Source organism: Fistularia commersonii, chromosome 22 (genome assembly GCF_037954325.1).
Source record: "Fistularia commersonii isolate RoL2024-O1a breed Wild chromosome 22, RoL_Fcom_v1.0, whole genome shotgun sequence".
In the NCBI taxonomy this organism is placed as follows: Eukaryota; Metazoa; Chordata; class Actinopteri; order Syngnathiformes; family Fistulariidae; genus Fistularia; species Fistularia commersonii.
In genome coordinates, this window is record NC_141305.1 from 8,832,058 (window position 1) to 8,844,257 (window position 12,200).

At 40.0% G+C, this 12,200-nt stretch overlaps 2 protein-coding genes across 3 annotated transcripts; one reads left to right on the forward strand and one right to left on the reverse strand.

Moving 5' to 3' along the window:
* Positions 1 to 1,595: 1,595 nt before the first annotated feature.
* On the reverse strand, positions 1,596 to 4,836 carry LOC147221620 (perforin-1-like). The gene is made up of 3 exons (XM_086169973.1): positions 4,816 to 4,836; positions 4,165 to 4,283; positions 1,596 to 2,110 (listed from the first exon to the last, which is right to left on the reverse strand). The coding sequence occupies exon 3, from the start codon at positions 2,106 to 2,108 to the stop codon at positions 1,725 to 1,727; it is 384 nt and encodes a 127-aa protein (XP_086026099.1). The 5' UTR covers positions 2,109 to 2,110; positions 4,165 to 4,283; positions 4,816 to 4,836; the 3' UTR covers positions 1,596 to 1,724.
* Positions 4,837 to 4,940: 104 nt separating this feature from the next.
* On the forward strand, positions 4,941 to 11,874 carry fam151b (family with sequence similarity 151 member B). 2 transcript variants are annotated; one of them, XM_086169971.1, is made up of 5 exons: positions 4,941 to 5,085; positions 7,036 to 7,195; positions 7,713 to 7,930; positions 10,006 to 10,141; positions 10,704 to 11,874. In XM_086169971.1, the coding sequence occupies exons 1-5, from the start codon at positions 4,941 to 4,943 to the stop codon at positions 10,855 to 10,857; spliced, it is 813 nt and encodes a 270-aa protein (XP_086026097.1). In that variant the 3' UTR covers positions 10,858 to 11,874. The 2 variants fall into 2 exon arrangements, with proteins under 2 accessions (XP_086026097.1, XP_086026098.1); XM_086169972.1 differs by lacking the exon at positions 4,941 to 5,085 and adding an exon at positions 5,169 to 5,489.
* The last annotated feature ends 326 nt before the right edge of the window (positions 11,875 to 12,200 follow it).

A 12,200-nucleotide genomic window follows, 5' to 3' on the forward strand; every position in this document is an offset into this window, starting at 1 on the left:
AATGTAATGCATCACCGATCCTTAAAAACTTATATGATAATGGTACCCATACATCAAAAGGCTTTGAAAAGGTTAGGAAAAGACTCCGGTAAAACAATCTCACACCTGCCCACATCTAAAGACAAGGTTTTAGAGATTTTAGTCGCAGCCTAGTCTGAACTTAAGACTTTACAGACTGTGAATCTTACAACGTCACTATTTACAAGAGGACAACAGCAATTTTTTCCCATTATTCAATCTTTTAAACGGATATTTGCAGTGCCTCTGCTGTTTCAGCCCATCACTTTCCTTCTTTATTCTGTCACGATACAATGGAGAGTTGACATCGTCCAAGCTGGGCTGTTCTGCCCACAGCTCCAACATCCATTCCTCTTTCTGGACAGTTCAATTAATGGGGATATTCTTCGCCATTCCCGTTAATCCATACCGCAAACAAATACTGTCTCTGCCGTCAATACTACTCTGATGAATGTTTGTCAAGATGATGGAGGCACTTCATGATTCCAGTAAAACTCCCCACATTTCCCTCTTACTTTCAGTTTTTAGTCTGTGGCCATGAAAATATTTTGTTGTAGGCCCAGCAAGAAGGTAAGCTCAGCAAGGCTAAATTAGATTGTCTGGGTCTATAAACACTTTTTAAAGACAGCTGAATCCCTTAAATTGTCAAAAATGTGGAAAGCAACATAATAGTCATTCATCCATTATGTATACTGCTTATCCTGCCCTCGGGCTCCAGTCCACAGGGAGCTTGAGCGTATCCCAGCATTCATTGCTGGAAGAGGCAGGATGCACCCGGGACCAGTCGCCAGTTGCAACATGTAAAGATAAACAATCATTCACTCTCTCAAAATAAAGAAAAAAAAAAGCCTAGGAATCAGCACATCTGTAGATGTGATTTCCAACTGAGCACATTCTTTGGCTACTTGAAATTCAGTAGATGTCATCCAATTCTTTTACTTGTTACTACGTTTAACACCCAAGGGCTCATATCAGCTTCATCACACCTTCCAAATGAATGTGACACACTACACACATCCACATACACACTTAGCATCAAATCATAGGAGCTTTTACAGTTTGGGGAATGTCTTGCATGAATATCTTGCATCTCAGTATGTATATGAGGACTTGTCATTTTGTCATACAATTTTCTGTTTGACTTAAAATTCAATTTTATCTTTAATTTATTTGTACACTTCAGCCAATGAATGTTAACAAAACAAGCTTTTGTTTAGATACTGTATTCACGCACAGACACGTCTGTATGTATATACGCCTACTTAAATACCTAAAAACATGTTTATGTGTCCAAGTGCATAGATATATATAACATATGTATGTGTATATATGTATATACCATATATGTATGAGGACATTTCATTATATTTTTAGAAATATTATGTGTGAACCTGAAATGAATGGAATGTCCTCATAAAAGGATTATTGAGTTTAAAAGGAACTAAGCCCTGTAAAGTAGTACAAGCAATCGAATAATCACTTTCACTTTCAAGTCAGTATCAATATTATTGGGAAATCATTTACACACCGTACAGTTTAGATTTGCAGCAGTGTTTATTTTAGTTGTTTGTTTAATTGATTTTTTGACGAAAGATTGAAAAGTAATGATAGCATATGAAGGGACCAGAGGGGAGTTTGTGAGAGTTTAACTGACTGGGTTGAATGATGGTAACAAACGGGATAAACGCTGCCATATGAATATCTCCTCAGCCCAGGGTGTAGGAGTAGTGCAAGGTGCCGCCTTTCTCCAGGAAGCAGCTGTGGTAGTGGGTCCCCAGCTTTACCCGTCTCTGGCAGACCCCCAACAGGTCATCAAACACCAAGTCGCTGTCGTGAACCTCTAGCCTCAACACCTCATTCTCCTGCGTTCTAAAATTAGAGAACACCTCCTCCCACCATGGGTTTTTGTTGTTCTCACGCACAGAAGTCACACCCAGAGTGTCAGCGCCACAGAACACCTTGACATAACCATCGGTGATTCCAAGCAGGTCAGAGGGCAGATCGCTCGCCCGAAGGTCGAACACTTTCAACTGGGCATGAGCGACTAGCACACCGCTCAGTGTCAGGAGGAGGGAGAGATGAAGGGCCATGGCTGTAAATTAGAAACACAACAATTTTAATCACTTTATCATGTCTCAGAGGTATAAAGGCAAATCATTGTCTTTTCAGGTATTTTTACCACAAGTTCATATTTTTAAAAGGGGCCAAAAGCATTACGTTACCGTTTTGTGATAACATAGTTCAATGACAATGATGAATTTACCAGATTCGCATTGTGTAAAGTTTATTTTCACTGATGCGATAATGCATTATTATAATTATTATGATTAGTAGTAGTAGTAATATTACTGTAAGTGACAGTTGAGGCATTATATTTCAACTAAATACTTTATAAAGGCATTTCATGTTGCTGGTGATGTGGAAAAATCAAAAAAAGTTGAAAATCACATTTCTTTTCACACTCAATGGTTGTGTTTTTCAAATTTTAATTGCTTCTGAGTATGTTCTTGGCCTGTAAATACGTGATAGTGGCAACATATAGTTACAGACATAGCATGGAATTTGACAGTATGAGGACTCTGGGACTAAAAGCCAGACTGTGCCACCAGCTGCTATAATCACCAGTGGAAAGTGACACTCATAGCTTTGGGCTATCACCTGCAAACAATTCTCTGATGGAAGATTACGAAACGCTGAAGGCCTGCATTAAACGCAACATAACATCTGCTTCCTTTCACATTCGTGTGATACAAATACTGTGTACAAGTTTTTTCACTTCATCGAAAAGTGGAAAAAAAAAGATTTGGGGAAAAAAACTTCATAATGGAGAGGAAAATTTCCAGCACAGAGATGAGCTGAAATGAGTCACCGAGATGAAATTCAGTTTGTATTTTAACATTATTTATGTAGCTTAACTGTACCCTTCATATATATCATTTGATCATACTGATCATTATTTGCTTTTAGTCCTCCCTTATTTTTTTTGTGTTTTCTTTTCTTATCACCTTTGATAGACAAAGATTCTAATTCAAAACACATAATGATGCACTGATGCACTGAAGGGTCAGAGCAGGAAGTTATTCCTGAGGTCTTTTGGTGTCTGTAGTGGGTCCCTCAAGACCTTCTACCAGCCTATGGTAGCCACCGCACTCTTCTTCGGTATAATGTGCTAGTGAGGCGGTGCTAGGACTTGTGAGGTCAATAGGCTCAACAAGATAGTGAAGAAAGCCCGCTCGAGTGGGACTGAACCCGGACTATCTTCAGTCTGTGGCAGTGGGGAGGGTGAAGGAAAAACTGGGAGCTATCCTGGACGATCCCTCCCACCCCCTGCATGATGAGCTGCGGCTGATGTGCAGCTCCTTCAGCCAACGGTTCATCCCACCCCGGTGCAGAACCGAACGCTTCAGACACTCCTTTGTGCCCACGGCCATCAGACTGTATTGCAGTAATCTGGACGGCACACAACTCTGAGGTCTTACCCGATTCACAAACTCACCCTAGCTCTGCTGTCTTTCTTATCTTTGTTGGTCCCAGCCCACACACATCCTGCCTATTTTTGTTTATTTATATTATTCATTGCTATTTATTTTTGTCACTCTATATTGTCATTTAGTTCTAGATGTGAATTTTTCACCCTCACTGTTCCTCGATGTTGACCATTGTTATCCCTGACATTGTTGCTGTTGTTGTTGTCTGCTGTCTATTTATCTGCTATCTATTTATTCATGAATGTCTTGCTATCTTCTGTCTTTGTATTTATATTCATATCCATATTTATTTCACCTTTTTTTTCTTTTTTTTTAGACATTATAACTGTTATGGTGTTGTGACAAAGGAATTTCCCCTATGGGGATCAATAAAGTTTATCTCATCTTATCTTAATAAATAATTTAGATACTGTTTCCAAATAATGCATCATAATAAAGACACAAAAAACAAATGGTTGATGCATGATGCTTTATCTGGGTAATTAAGCTTGAGAAAAACAACACTAATAAAACATGTTAAAGATATGGCAGTTCTTGTATTTGTTTAATATTACCAATATGAACACAGTGCCTGCTGCAGTATGATCTGCTGTGAATGTTAACCGAAATAGAGACACCAGAAATGGAGAAAACAACTAAAATAGTTTTCATGGCTTACCTGTGGTCAGAAGTCCTGTTTCTCACCTCTTCTTGATGTTCCACCATTTAAAGGCTAAAGGTGATATCAGATCACACACGCCCTCCAATGAAACCTGCAACGTTCTCAGGGTTGTGCAACTAAACACAAAATAACACGCATGCTGTTTTCAGAAAAAAAATACCTTATGAACACCAATCCAATAAAAAGTGAATTTATCAACTAAAATAAATGGGAAAATATGGGGGGGGTCATTACATCTGCCTTTACTCAACAAATTCATGTACTTGAATTAGTTTTAATTTAACTTTATGTACTCTAAATAAATAAATCCACTTTTTTCAACAGATACCGTTTTGCTCGAATCTAGAAAGTAGCTCAGTCCCCCGAACCGTATGTCCGGTTCAAGCAGAGAATGGCGATTGGAATTTAAAAACGTTCAATTAGAAAGTACTTCACTGAGAAAATGAAACTATATGCAGACAAAATGACAGAGGACCAAATTTAGGATTTATACAATTTGAAAAGATTATTCGCGTTGTAGCACTGCGTTACCCACAAGCATTATGGACAAAATTCGCGTCTCTGATTGGCGTAAAGCGTAATGACGTAAGACGTCTCGGCATGCTTAACACTAGCACCGGCTAGAAATATATAAAACAAAAGAAGTACCATCGTTCTCGAAGGTTAACTTATACAAAGGGACCAGTATTTCCGTCTGAATTTGTTTAAGTAACAAGGGTCAAGCAAGTCAGAAAGGGGATTATGTGCAACTAGGTCAGTTGCTCTTGTGTCGTATGATGACACACATCCAACCAAGAATGTCCGAGCGGACATTGGACTATTTTCTGAGTCGACGTCGGATAACGAATCTGGACGCCGCCGAGATCCGGTGGTCGCACGCCGCCAACAGTCGGAGCAGATTGACGGAGGCGGTAACCGGTAACCGGACACAACATCACCGGAGGGATCCCCTGTCGCTGTCATCTGCGGGGACTTTTATTTTAAAGCTATCAACGGAAACGAGTTTATGAATCACTCGAATAGAATCGGGGGGGTCGGATCATTTGAGTTACCGAGTCAGTGGCTACTTGGAGCTACTGAGTGATTCGTTCGTTTAGCCACTAAACGAACGAATCACTCACGTCATCACTAAACTTTAGTGAGCGAGACGGGTTACTGTGAGATACTGAACGGTTCGTTCGTTGAGTTACTGAGTGAGTCGTTCGTTTAGTGCGAGGGGTGAGCATCAAGTGATTCTTCGTTCACAGATTCATAGAGAAATGCAGGATATAACTGCACGCTGAGTCAGTCCATCACTACCACATATTAACATACATCAAGAGGTATCTAACTTTATTTCAGTTGGCGCAATCCATCTTTTTAATGTTTACATCCGGTATAGCTCTTGACTTTTCCTTTTGGCAATTATTTGTATTGTGCAATTTGATAATCGTTTAATGGGCCATACATTTAAGTTATGGGAAAGAGTAGTGGACTCAAGACAGTGGGGAAATCAGTATTTGTGAGCAGTAGTGTGGTTTCATGCTCCTAGAAACAGTTACAATGACGAAAAGACAAGAGGCAGAACTAGAGGTTGCAGAGATGAAGATGCTATGGTTCTCTTTGGGAGTGACCAGGATGCTTTGGATCAGGAATGAGTCCATCAGAGGAACAGCGCATGTTTGATGTTTTGGAAAGAAGGTCAGAGAAGCCGGACTGAGATGGTTCGGTCGTGCTCAAAGGAGGGATAGAGAATATATTGGTAGACGGATGCTGGAATTGGAGCTGCCAGGCAAGAGGTCTCGAGGAAGACCAAAGAGAAGATATATGGATGTAGTGAAAGAGGAAAGTAGTTGGTGTGAGAGAGGAGGATACAGAGAATAGGGTTAGGTGGAGAAAGTTGATTCACTGTGGCGACCCCTGAAGGGAAAAGCCAAAAAAAGAAGAAGTGTGATTTCATGCCTAGAAAGAGTACTACAGATGCAGCCTTTGCTTTAACCCTCGTGCGATCTTAACATTGTGTTTACTCCCCTTGTCCTAAGGGTCAAAAATGACCCATAAGACAATCTTTGTACCCTAGTGGTGTACAGCCCACATGGAAACATAAACAAAAAAAAGGATAACTTTTTCTAATTATGGGGTCTCTATAGGAAAAGTCATAAAATTTCAAGTTGGAAAAAAAATAGGTTAAGGTGTTTTTTTCTACAGCTAAACATGGTAATGGGTCACTTTTGACCCGCAAGACAACACAAGGGTTAAGAATGCTGTTTCCAAGGGGAACAGTGAGGTTAAAAGCAGGAGAGAAAGAGAAACTGGAGGATTTTAAGTACTTAAGGTCAATAGTCCAGAGCAATGGAGATTGCAGAAAAGAGGTGGGGAAATGCTTTCAAGCAGCTTGGAACTGGTGCAAAAAGTGTCAGGGGTAATATGCAATCAAAGAAAGTAAGTCATAATGAAAGGAAAGGTGTACAAGACGGTGGTAAGACCAGCAATGCTGTATGATTTGGAGAGGACAGTGGCAGTGAGGAAAAGACAGAATGTCTTCGAATGGTTCCTCAAAAAGGCATTAAGATCCTCCCTAAAGTTTATGACAAATTTCCTTACAGTGAAACATGTAGAGGAAATACACTGCAAACACACTCAGAAGCAGAAGCAACCTTGAAAACAAACAAGACAGTAAATTAAAATTTAGAGAGAGATTATTTGAAAATGGCCTCATGTTCACCAATTTGCTTTCCCTAAAATGTTTTCAAAAACATTATCAAGAAGCAAAGAGAAACGTTAATGAAGACATGCTTCTGGCTTGTTTTACGTTAATGCTATTTATGCGTTTTGCTGAAGCAACCGCTTAACTCATTCTGTTCCATTCACTGTAACTTCAACCTTCAGGGTCCACTCACATGATTGAGGCTGACATTATCATGAGAGGTCACGACCCCAGAGAACCAGTGATGGCTCACCCACCGGAAACAGACAGTGACATCACACTGAGGGAATGGCTTGAAGTAGTCAAAGAGCATGAGAAGGGAATTAAACTCGACTTCAAGAGGTGAGAAGTTTGTTGCCATGATTTTTTTTTGCAGTCAATTGATTCATGGGCATTTCTTTCTGCTTTTTTATATCACTTACCTCAAGCTTGATAAGTCAATTCTTGTAGATTTCTTAAAAAACAGGTTCTTTTTTTCATAATTAACAAAGAACTGTAAAATAAAATCAACAGTAGTGTTTGTCTGCTGAATGTATGAGACCAGGTTTTTCCGCATGATGTAAAATAACCTTTAAGATTCGGGCAAAGCAGGCAACTTGACTTAGATATTAGATTATAGAATAACCACTTGGAAGAAAAAAAATGGAGCTGGCATAATGAAAACTAACATAAGCAAAATATGACATCATAATCAACTGAAATACTTACACATATGCAAGAAACAGAGGAAGAAAATAAAAGTTGAATTACATGACCACCGTGTATCACAATGTTCTGTAGTGTTATTCAAGTCATAGATCTGTGTATGGTATGGCGCTATTGTGACACTTACAGTTTGCTCATGCTTGGTTTCTTGCAGCCTGGAAGCGGTGCCTCCAGCGGTAGCTCTGCTTCAAGAATTGTTCCCAGATGTGGCTTTTCCCATTTGGATTAATGCAGATGTGCTCCCTGGTCCTGGCGGTGTGTTCACACCTCTAGACCCTCAGTCTTTCCTTGCTGCCTTGGAGACCCTCCCCTCAAATATTGTGCTATCTCTAGGATGGACTACGGGCTGGAGTCCTGAAACACTTAACCCAGGTGAAGACAATTTCGGTGCAACCACTGTTTACATGGAGATATTCCTGGTATTCAGAATGTATCTACTTTGCAGTCACTGATCTCTTGTCTATACAGTATGTAGTCTAGCTCCACTCCTATAAGTTACCCTATGCTCCTGTCTTTTCTGGAAAAAAAAAAATCACAACCGCCATTTCCATCCTTTTTGCAATGTCTACCACCATCTGTCCCTCTGCGTACCTATCCTGGATACCAAACCAGTCCATCTCTTCTTCATCACCTCTATTGCCTGCACCAACATGTCCATAGCCACTAACAAAAATGAGCATCACACCTCTTGCAGACTCATAAGTCTATCTGACATTCTTTTCAACTCCAGAATATTCCTCACAAACTCACTTTCTCTTCCTGTCAGCACCATGATAGTACAACTTAAAACCTGCTTCGAAGCTTCTAGCCTTATTACCTTTCCACCTGGTCTCCGGGACACACAGTATATCCACCTTTCTTCTCTAAATCCTGTCGACCAACTCTACCTTTTCCTATTCTCAGTCCCAGACTATTGCCTTTCCTCTTCTCTCTCGCCTTCGGAACACGCCTTCCTCCTCTCCTTTTTTAAACCCACTGTAGCCCAATTTCCACTGGTAACCTGTAGGTTATCGGCACCAATGGTGGTCGTTAACCCAGGCCTTGACCGATTCGGTATGAGATGATTAGGTTCAATTTACATGTTTAGTTTTGGCACAAGTTTTACACCAGATGCCCTTCCTAGCGCATCCCTATGCATTTATCCGGGCTTGGGACTGGTTTGGGGAGACACTGGCCTGTGCCCCCATGAGGCTGCATTTACTATTTTAACTTACTGCACATTTAAAAATTGCTATTTATATGCTGTCCATTCGGAGTGCTACGATTTATTGAAATATCTAAATTGCAGATGCCATCCATCCATCCATCCATCCATCCATCAATCTACCACCAATCCTGCACTTAGGGCAGCCTATCCCAGCTTTCATTGAAGAACTGTTGATCTTACAATCTTACCCACACACTGCATAAGGGACTGAAGATCGACCCGCGTCCCAGAGCTTTTCAACTGCTAACTGCCGAGGCTATATATATATATAATTTTTTTGTTGTTCGTCATAAAACAATGCGCAGGAGGACTGGGTGAAGGACACAGACAAAACTCAACACAGAAAGGCTCCCGGTGGGAATCAAACCATAGTCCTTCATGCTGTGAGGCAGGAGCGATAACCACAATGCCTGCGTGCTGCCAAAGTGCAGATTCCTGTCGCTCAATATTTCATAAAAACAAATAAGTAAATAATAATGAATATCAGCAAAATATTGCATTGAATAAACTCACATTGAGTAAAAAATGCAAATAAGTCTTAAATAACTACTTAGATACACAAAATACAATAAATTATATCTACATACAATGAAAATACTAGCCTATATTTACAAAAAAATACTAAAAGTGTGCAGAAACACTCCTAAATTACATTTGTTTATTGATTTAAACAACGTCAAATCAACAATCCTGCTCCAGAAGTCTTGATACTAACAAATATTTAAACAAGTGGTAAAGTAAGTTTAGATGGTGTCATGGTGGCACAGTGGTTAGCACTTCCGCCTCACATGTCCTGGCTCAGTTCCTTCCTGTGTGGAGTTTACATGTTGACCCCGTGTCTGCTCAGGTTTTCCCCCGGGTTCTCCGATTTCCTCCTACGGTCTAAAAAGCTCAAATGGAGACATGACTCATACAATGAATAGTTGAATGCTTCTATATATGCCCTTTGATCGACTGGTCCGGGTGCACCCCCGCCTCTCGCCCAATGACAACAGGATGACCAATAACCAGCCTGAGTGTTGGATAATCGCTAGTCAATGAATGAATAAATGTGTTTTGGCATTATAGTTGTGGAGGGTCTCCCTTGGGCTTCATATATATTTTTCAGTAGCACGTGATCACAAATATCTTATTCAAAAGTAAAAAGATGTTGAATCCCACACTTTTACTTGTATTGGAAAAAAATCAAGTTGCAGAATTGCAATGAGTTCATTGTGTCTTGACGTGAACCCCGTGGCAGGTTACAGCTGGGACATGGTGCGAGCTATGCAGGATGTTTGCAGACCCCTTCGACATGCAGTCACCTTCCCAGTGAGGGCCGCCCTACTGGACCAGTCGCTCTCCCAGCTCACATGGCTGCTGCAGCAGGAAGATAGGTGACCATCTTTGAGCACACACACACACAGAACAAGTACAGCAATGATGATTTAACTGCATTATGACCTGATTTAGTCCCAGTATTGTGCACGTGTACGTGTGTGGCTATCTGCTGCAGCCATAATGATTTGCCCCAGTTCCATGATTGTTCATATAGCAACAGGCATATGTGGTCTTCAGTAACTACATTGATATATTTAATGCAAACTGAAACACACCGACCATTACTGTGTTTCTTGTTTAACACTTTTATTTGCTTTAAATATTCAGTTTCATCAGATTAATTAAATGGTGAAAGCAGATGTAAATAATTTCAATGATTAATGCATACATTCCAAAACACTTCTTAATGATTCTGTTATAACTAACAGTGACTGATACACAGTGACTTCCTGACAAGAGACAGTTACAATAATCCAGTGTGTAAGAGACAAAAGAAAATGAAAATGAATTCATTTTTCTGCAACACATTGTTCCGATATGAAAAAGGCTCCTCAAAAAAGTTCTGAAAGTCTAGTGGTTTTGTTGAGATATTTGAACAAAATGTTTTCATTTTTGCAGCCACAGTCTAACGGTGTGGACAGGCCAGAATGATTCGGTGACACTTGCAGACCTGCTGCCTTACAGGACCAACTTTGACGTCAGAAGGGTTTACTATGACCTGCCAGACTCTGTGAGGACAGAGATTAGCAGGATGCCAAGGGACAGTGACTGAGTTTGGCATCACTTCTCAGGTTTGCTTCAGTAGAAACAGGACATACCCGTACTTAAAAAAGCGAGCAGACATACACAAAATTTCCTAAACAAGAGATTGTGATGACATCATCTCTTGTATCTTACCGTGTTCTTTAAATGTTGAAAATTGTGATGGTATCTTGGGAAAATGTATACAAGCAATAAGTCGTCTTTTAGAAATTCACACGAAAAAAAAATCTGCAAGAAACTGTCTGACTGTAATCGGATCCATTTATCCAGATTGGTAACGAATAAGAAACTTGAAATTGTAAAAGAATTGATAGAAAGGTATATCCAGTTTAGGTTAATAAACTCATTCTGCCGATAAATGTGCTGCTCGCAAAGTGTGTTAAACATGTTGTACTCTAGCAACAGAGATGATGGAATTACAGACTAATCTTTTATTTGATTTTGATTGGTCCTTTCTCTTTAAATCAGGCTCTAGTAAAACCTGTGACTTTGAAAAGGAGTAAGGAACATGTAGGGACCCTAGCTGCAGAATCCTATTTCTAACAGACTTATATAAACCTTTACCTCTCTTCTCTCTCTCTCTCTCTCTCTCTCTCTCTCTCTCTCTCTCTCTCTCTCTCTCTCTCTCTCTCTCTCTCTCTCTCTCTCTCTCTCTCTATATATATATATATGCCACACCTACTAATTTTTAAGAGAAAAAAGAAATTGTACATAAATAAGGCGCAGATGAGATATAAATGCAGCAGGATGTGACTGGAAAGAATTTTTGAAAACTTTTAATAAAATAAAGTAAGGAAAAATCTACAACTACCGGTACATAATGCAAAAGCTTTTTTTTTTCCCCAGAACAGATGCTGAACTTACGTGCAACTTTTTACTGGTTCGTGTAACTGGTCGCTTTTAACTGGTTTTTAACCATGCAACTGGTCGCTTTTAACCCCACATTAAATGCATTTCTGTGCGTTCTTTTCACGATGTGTGTGTGTGTGTGTGTGTGTGTGTGTGTGTGTGTGTGTGTGTGTGTGTGTGTGTGTGTGTGTGTGTGTGTGTGTGTGTGTGTGTGAGTGTATGTGTGTGTGTGTGTGTGTGTGTGTGTGTGTGAGTGAAAGAAGCGCATAACGGCTGACCTAAAGAATTATCACACATGAGAGTGGGTTTGCCGAAACATTTTAATTCGTCTACTGAGACGGTGTTGACGGAAGGAAGCCATTGTAATCACAGTTTAAAAATCTATAAATTATCCGCATCGTTGTAAAAGCCGCGTTCTCAAAACGTGTGAAATAAGTAGCGCCTTATATGCCGGAATTTACAGTATTATTATTCACCTAGGAAGCTTGGTAATCTAGTTTCTGA